At 54.0% G+C, this 8,084-nt stretch overlaps 1 protein-coding gene across 1 annotated transcript in view; it reads left to right on the top strand.

The window, feature by feature from the left end:
* Window positions 1-8,084, top strand: part of SDK1 (sidekick cell adhesion molecule 1) — a 619,404-nt gene that overhangs the window by 548,992 nt on the left and 62,328 nt on the right. The window contains exon 32 of the mRNA XM_008068469.1: window positions 7,058-7,193. Coding sequence (XP_008066660.1) covers window positions 7,058-7,193 — 136 coding nt within the window. The remainder of the gene's footprint in view (window positions 1-7,057; window positions 7,194-8,084) is intronic.

The following is an 8,084-nucleotide window of genomic DNA, read 5'->3' as shown; positions in this document are numbered from 1 at the left end:
GAAGGCTGAGGTAGAAGGATTGCTGGAGACCAGCAAGTGAGGCTGTGGTGGCTGGAAGTGGCCTCTGCACTTCAGTCTGGGCGACAGAGTGAGACTCCAACTCAAAAAAAAAAAAGAAAAAGAAAAAATCCTACGTAATGGCTTGTATCACTAGGAAACTCTCCAGGAAGGATGGACTCAGGGTAGTAATAGGCACCTTCCTAAGAGGAGGATCACAACTGCCAAGGCCTCTTTAGAACATGTTTGTTTCTTTTTGTCTTCGCTTGCACCATCACCCACAGAGTGCCAGCCTCTGCGTAGGTGTGAGCACCAAAGGGGACCAAGACACATGGAAAGCTTGAAGAGCTTTCACTTAGTGCAGTGGGCTCCATCATGCATGGGTGAGAAGACAGTGGGGGGGCAACTGAAGACACTGCAGAACAGTCGGGCCTCCCCAGGTCACAGGCTGGGAGAGAGCCTCGGCACTGAGCAAGGGCGTGGCCCGAGCAAAGGTTTGCAGGTGACGTCGCTGGGGATTCGATGCTGTGTCGCAAGGGAAGGTGTCTTGGGCCTCCTGTGCTCCACAGAACCATTGGGGCTTAATCCCGGATGAATCTCTGTTCCGTACTCCAGGAAACAGAAGGCACAGGATGTAAACTAAAAGCTCAGACCTCCAGGGGACCACGGCAGCCAGATCAGATTTGGATTTGAGCACCAGCTCTGCCTGTACTCACATGAGACCTTGGGGTGTGGTTTGGGTCTGTACAACAGGGGGAGTCAGGCCCTGCCCTGTAGCCCCCCAGCTCAGCAGAGGGAGCTGAGTGGGAAAGACTGCAGTGGCCAGCAGGGGGCCCAGCGGTCACCGTGCAGGAGTGAGGCTCCCGTAGGGGTCCTGCCTCCCCCCCCTCCCAGGCCCTTCCCTCTGCTCAACCGTGCTGTCTGCCTGAAGGATGCTCGTCCCTTCGGGTCTTCCCAGGGCACTGTTTTGTTCCTGCCTGCTGTATCAGGTGATAAAACCCAGGTTCCTCTACATCCTACCGGGTCATCTGCATTTTAGCAGGGGGTTTTTGTAAAATGAAAAACATTCAAGGACCCCCGCAGAGTCTGCTGGTAGCACTTCTGATATGTGGAGGCCAAGGGAAGACATTTGGATAAGGGGTTCCCAGTGCTCTTCAAGCAGCTGCCCACACAGATGGCCCGTCCAGGATGCAATGATACATAGGCGGGTCATCTTGGATCCAGCAAGTCCAACTCGATTCCACAGCACGGGCCGAGCACCTGGCATGGCTAGAGACTGGCCGGGGTGCTGTGGGGATACAGAAACGCATGAGGCCCGGCCATGGCCCTGAACTCTGGGCCTGTGCTCAGGCAGAAACTAGACACAGTGTGATCGGGGCTAAGGGCTGGGAGCACCCATCTGGGGCTCTAAGGAAACCCTGTGCTTATCATCACAGAATACTCTGGAGACTATCTAGCCAGACTCCTGCCTGTTATGGAAACGGGTGAGCCTGGGAGTTTGAGCAACCTGCCCAGCTCACGCTGCAAGGTGGTAGCAGAGCCAGGACTCGAAGGCATAGCCTGCGCTTGGCCGTTGCTCCCTGATTGTGTGCGTTACATGGAGCTGTCCTGCTGACACCCCGAAGGACCTCCACAGCTGTAGAGACTCTTTCACATACTCCAGACGGGGTCATCCCAAACTCCAGGAGTAGGAAGTGTGGTTAAACTCAATCCAGAACCCCATGCAGGTAGGCCTGGGTGTCTTCGTGGAGTCACCAGGCCCTTTATAAGTAAGGCTCCCACTTACAGGAAGACAGAGCTGCTTACAGCAAGGACTGGGCCTGAAGAAGCCATCCACTGGGAGTACTGCCACGTCTCCCCCCTCCTGAGGCCTGAAAGACTCCTGACAGGAGGAGGACGCATTTTGAATCTTCAAATGCACAGGGATTTCTGGTGCAAACAGGCTTTTGGGAGCCTGCTGGCCAAGCATGGGCCCCAGCCTGGTGGCAGGTGGCCATTGTGTCTGGGGGCAAGGGGGTTTGCCCTCTTCTCCTTACACCTTTAAAACATCCTGTCTATCATGGTTAGAAATATTTGTGAGTCCAAGATCAATAGCTCTCAGCCCCTTCCCCTCCATCTCCCAGCCTCAGATTGTGGACACAAAGGCTGGGGGACAGCGTGTTTGCTGCCAGCTGCAGAACCACATTTAGTCCCCAGTGAGGATATTTTTATTTTCCCAACCCCTCAACTTCCTGCTTATTTGATAGTTTTGGTGAATTGAATCCAATCCTCCTCACCCCACCTGGGCTTCCCTCCTGCCCCAAAAGTAAATTGCTCTTACGGTAATCCTATCTCCATCTGCGTGTGTCTTGGAGCTGGCTGGAGGCCTTTGCAATCTTCCTGCTGAGGTCCCAGTGCCTGAGGCTGCCACAGGTATAATCTGGGACTGAGAGGGAGGCTTTGAAGGTGACCCTCGGGTGAGATTGCTCGACTGGTGCTTACAGAGACCCAACTGCACGCTTTTGATCTGTCTACTCACCTCTCCCTTCTTGCTGATTGAGTCAGCACAGATCCCAGAAACAGAAGCGTGAGGTTTCTCATCTTCACTGCCCAGACTTCTGCCACCCCTACCTCCTGCAGCGTGGACAGCAAGGGTAGTGCCCGGAAACTCTCAGCAGGACTGCCTGGGACCTTCTGAGCAGACCAGCAGCCTTGAGCAAAAAGAGCGGCTCCCTGGGTGCCCAACTGTGTTGAGTAAAACCTTTAGCAGGTATCTCTATCTGGTTGTTAGGGGATCAGGAAAGAAAAGTCAATAGCCCCAGGGCCTTGCAAGTCTCTGCTGTCTCTCATTGGGCAAAGGGCTCCTCCTTTTGCAAGACTTTTTTTGTCGACAGGGAGTAGAATAGCCCGGGGCACAGACTAAGCCCACTCAGGCTTTCTAGTGGCCTAGAGGTAGCTCCTTGCGGTCCAGTCTCCTGAATCCCACTCTAGATCCTCCTGGGAACCACAGTGAGTGAGGCAGACCTGGAGGAGTCCTGGCTCAGACCCTGGGGAACCCTACCCTTAGTCTGGCTGCGCTTCCTGTGCCCGCCCTGGCCTGCCCCTGCCCCTGCCCCCGGCCCTCCCTTGCCCTTCCCAGCCCTCATTCCTGTCGGGTGGCTCTCCATGAGACAGCGCCTGCCTGGGGCAGGGCCATCCCTCCTCCCTTCCTCAGAAGCCCCGTCTCTGGCCGCCCAAAAGCCATTCCTGTCAGTCATCCTCTGAGTGTACCAAAGAAGTGAGCACTCCCTTTCTGAGTCTTCTCCCCCACCCCCATGGCACCCAGCACGTGATGGCTTAGGAGAGTGCACAGACTCCGTGAATCAGCAAGGCTGACATGGATTCCTCCAAGGGCAGAGCTTGGGGTTGTCATGCGTTCACTCAGCAAGATGCCCTGAGCCCAACGGGGGCATGTGAGCAGACAGGTGCCGCTGTGCCAGGAGAGTGCATCAGGCCTTCCTGGTTCCCTGGGCCCTGCCCTCCCTTGGCAGGGGGTCCCTGGGCCCTGTGCTCTCCTCCCTCCCTCGGGGCACATCTGAGTCACTCGGGACAGGGGTGCTGGACTCTCAGGCCTGCCTCAGTTGGCACTTCTTTGTGTCCTCCATGCAGGGATCGCTCCCTCCTCCTTCTTGCTAAGATTTAGGTGGCATGTGGAGAAACACTTTCTTTAGTCTTACACACAAGCTTTTCAACGCTTCGGTCCACTGTATTTCTTTGAAATAAACTTTCAGTGTAGTGAGCAGTGTGTTTGAAGAAGGATGCCTACACAGTAAGGGTTTCAGTTGCAGTCTCAACTGTAGCCTTGAGGAAAACCAGAACTAGAGTTGAAAGAGCAAGCTGCGAGGACCCCTTCTGTGATGCAAATCAGCACGTGTGTGAGTACACATTGTGTGTCGTGGGCACATGGGATTTCCACCTCTGCCTGCAACGAGGGTGATGCTCGTCACAACACAGCTTGGCACCCGTTTTCTGTCGAACACAACAATGAGCAGCATCTACCCTCAGCACTTGGAACTGATTTTCCAAGAGTGGGCGTAAAACCCCTGCAAACCTGAAAGCTGCACTAAAGCAATTCTGGAGCCTGTACAGGAAGGAAGTTCTGAAAACGAACCCTGTTGGCACCCCAGCTTTAAGGAAACAGCCTGAAATGCACAGTCCCAACGGTGGGGGCTACAGACCAGGTCAGAGGGGTGGGGTTGGTGGGCTGGAGAAGAAGCAGATGAACGGCCAGGACTCTGTGCCTTGCTGCTGCTGGATGTTCAAGGCATCCTAAACAGTGTTTGTCATCAGATTCAGGAGAAAAGCAAAGAGTGTTTAATAAAATAAGCTGGAACTTCCGCACTTCCCTCCTGCTGCCCTGTCCTGGTTCCAGGCTGTGCCACCAGTTCTCGCCCTCCCTCTTCTGCTGGCTCTCAGCTTCCTGAGCCTGTAGCTCCCAAGTCTGGTTTGGGGTTTTTTTGTTTTGCTGGCAAGTGTGAAAAGTGCTGGGAGCCCCCTGAGTCAGCAAGCAAGGTTGAGGGTTCTCCATTGGGAAAAGAGGTCAGTGGCCCTGGGGCATGGACAGATGGGCGTGGCTGAACCCAGGGACCCTGCTGCTCTCTGCCTGATTATTTGCCCCCACCCCTGGTACCTCCCATCCTGGAGATGCCCTCCTCTGTGCTGGTTCACTTTCTGTTTTGCTTCTCTGGCTCTGTTATTGTGATGCTATTTAAAAACATTTCCACATGTGGATAGTCCCCAGGGAAAACAGTCAGTAGAGGGGAGAGAGCAGGGTGGCCCTCCCAAGATAATAGTCGAACCCCAGCATCCATGAGAGAATTTGGAGTCAAAGTCTCTAAATGCTCAGCAGCATTGCTTCCCTCCCTGGCTCAGGGCTGGCGGCTCAGAGTGTCCGAGCCAGGGCTGCAACCAAATAGCTAAGGGACCCTTTTGCCTTTCAGCATACTTCAGGCACAGTGTGTGGAGGGATGGGGGCTAGGGACTCAGCCATGGCCCTCCTGAATGATGGCTCTCCACACCCCTGGGTCTGCACACTGAGAGGCAACACCCCTGGACCAGGAGGATGGAGACAGATCCAGCAGGGGCTTGTCTGATGTTGAGGGTTTGCTAGGCCCCTCAGATGAGGACCATCAAGACCTATAAGCCTACTTAGGTTTTCCACGCATGCTTTTCTGCATCTGGCAGGGGATTGTATGCTATAGTGGTTCCTGAATTGGAAGCATCGCTGGGGAAGTCCCCAGAGGACACAGAGAGCTGCTATCAGCCCTGTATTGCAGTGGGCCCGGGGCTGCTAGAACCTATGTGTCTGCAGATCTCATTTCTGAAAACATCCCGAGGACACCGGGTACACACTGTGTTCCTCTGGTGCATGTGTAGGTGGCTGTTGTGGTGAGCTACGTCAATACCAGCATTCCTCACTGTCTGAGCTATACTACTGGAGAGCTTGGGGAGCAAGGACCACTGCATTCTTCAGATTTGTGCTTTGGATCAGGAGCAGCAAAAGTTCACAGTAAAAGGGATTTATCTAAACATCCTAATCCTTCTGGTGCCTGGGTTCAGACAGTAAGAGCTGGAGAGTGAGAGTTTGGATAGCAAGGGTATCATTTGTTTCCTGGGGCTGCTGCAACAGATTACCACGCATTAGGTGCCTGAAACAACAGAAACTTATCCTCTCACAGTTCTGGAGGCCAGATGTCCAAAATCAAGGAGTTGGCAGGTTCTTGCTCCCTCTGAGGCTCTAGAAGAAGCTCGTTCCTTGACTCTTCTAGCTCTAGTGGCTGGCAAAAACCTCAACATTTTTTGGCCTGTAGATGCATGATTCCAGTCTCTGTTTCCATCTTCATAGGACTTTCTCTCAGTACGTTCCTGTGTCCAAATTTCCTCTTCCTATAAGGACACCACTCATCACGTAGGGCCCTTTCTAATCCAGGATGACCCCGTCTTTACTAATTGCATGTGCAAAGACCCTGGTTTCAGTAAGGTTACATTCACAGGTATCAAGGGCTAGACTTGAACATATCCTTTAGGGGGACACAGTTCAGCCCACTCTGCCTAGGGAACAGGACAGTGTGCTGAGGAGCAGGAGACAGAGGGAGTTCAGTGCACACCCCTGTCTTTGGACAAGGTTTCGTGAACTTGCCTTCAACCATCTTTCTGGTAATGGCGCCGAAGGTTCTTATTCCTTATCCCTCATCTGAGCATCCCAAGAGGAGAGACCAAATGTCAGAGAATTAGCACCCAGATGGGCACTGAGGCCACTGAAGCTTTATGGGGCGTCCAGTAGAACTGGAAGGCCTTTCTTCTAGTGACAGATCTGTCACCTAAATGGAAACATTCTCCCCAAACCACTTGCCAACAGAAACCAACTGGAGGAATAAGCAAACCTTGGGCTGAGTCTTGAATGATGAACAGCCACATCCTAACATGGATTTGACAGATCCTGAGGCCCACAAAATGGTGTCATGTTCTAGCCAGATCTGAACCTCCATTTCCATATCTACCTGTCCCTCCTATTCCTCTGGATTTTTAAGAGTTGAATTAGTCCCTGACCTATCCTAAGCCCTTCTTAAGCAGCCATTGTAAGCCCTTCTTTAGCAGGTCATTGAGCTGCTCGGTGAGACTGACTGCCACAGCCTAAGTGGCCAGGAGGTGAGAGGACAGGGTGGGGCAGCTGGTGGACAGTTTGGGCTCAGGTCACCTCCCAAGTCTTTTTTTATTTTCTGGGTTCACCACACATAGGCAGTGTCCTTGCCCTCTGTGCCTGGCCATACTCTCCTGCCCCAGCCCCGGGGCTCATTAGAGAATTTGAGCTGGACATGGAATGAGATGCTCACGTCCCCACCCACTGCATCAGAAGACTAAGGTGCTGAGAAGGGCTCCCCCACCTGGCTTTGTATCCTGGAGGATTCCTTGTCTTCCTTTTCACGAATTTCACACCATTTGTGTGAGCTAGTGACTGCCTCCTATGGGGTTGGATGGTTAAGCTGGGGGCAGAGGTCACCAAACCTCTGGCTCAGGCTGAGTCATGGTGGTATCTTTGCAGCCTCCGAGGGACGAAAGCCTGAATGGCCTTCTCCAGGGATACAGGATCTACTACCGGGAGCTGGAATATGAGGCTGGGTCAGGGACTGAGGCCAAGATGCTCAAGAGCCTTTCAGCTCTCCGTGCCGAGCTCACAGGTGAGATGCTGTCCCTGTCCCCTCTGTCCTGGCAGGGCAGGGATGTCCCCCAGGGACCCTTGGCATCTACTCAGTGAACATCATGAGGAAAATTCTGTGTAGGAGGCCAAGGGGATGCAGCCCTGCTCTCAGGACCAGGGAGCAAGTGGGTTCACCTGCCAAGAGCATGTGGAGTGCAGGCGTGAAGTGGTGGATGCAGCTGTGAAGGCCATGGGGCCTTGTTTGCTGTGGACTATGTTAGGGAAGAGAAGTTACTGGGCCTTAGAGACAGCCTGCTGCTGCCTAGACGGGACATGGTTTGGGGCCTGAGGTGGAGACTCCAGGCAGGGACACGGGTCAGAACCTGTTACAAGACCCATCACATCCAAGGCTAGGCCCCATCTGTCTGCAGCTCAGCCTCAGCTTGGGACCCATGACGTCTCAGTCCTGGGCGAGTCTCTGCTCAGCTTGTGTCACTATCCCTGGCGCAGCACCGACGATGGTCCGACTTCAGGGAACTACAGGGAACTACAGGGAAGAAAGGCTGCCCCTCCTACCCCCTCCTCTCTTGGAAGGAGGTTAGAGGCAGTTTATTTCCTGGCACCCACCAAATGGCATCACAGAAGCTGCTCTTTGCCCTTGACGTCCTTGTGCTGGGGACAGAGCGAGGAAGCAGCTCCAGAAAGGGGCCACGTAGATGACTGCTGCCACTTTCTGCCACCTCCATCACATCAGGGCCACTGGGGCTCACCTACCAAGCACGTCTGTGGTGGAGCCTCTCCCCACCCAGCTCTTTCTCTGAGGGCTACGCCTGTAAATGCAGCCCCTGTGCTCACACAGCTTGACCCTGGCACGACACCAGAGGCGGTGTTGATGCATGTCAAAGATGGGAAACGGTCCCGTTGTTGTCCA

This window comes from Carlito syrichta, unplaced genomic scaffold, assembly GCF_000164805.1.
Source record: "Carlito syrichta isolate Samal-C Ts95f unplaced genomic scaffold, Tarsius_syrichta-2.0.1 Scaffold311002, whole genome shotgun sequence".
In the NCBI taxonomy this organism is placed as follows: domain Eukaryota; kingdom Metazoa; phylum Chordata; class Mammalia; order Primates; family Tarsiidae; genus Carlito; species Carlito syrichta.
This window is presented reverse-complemented; position numbering and strand designations above follow the sequence as displayed.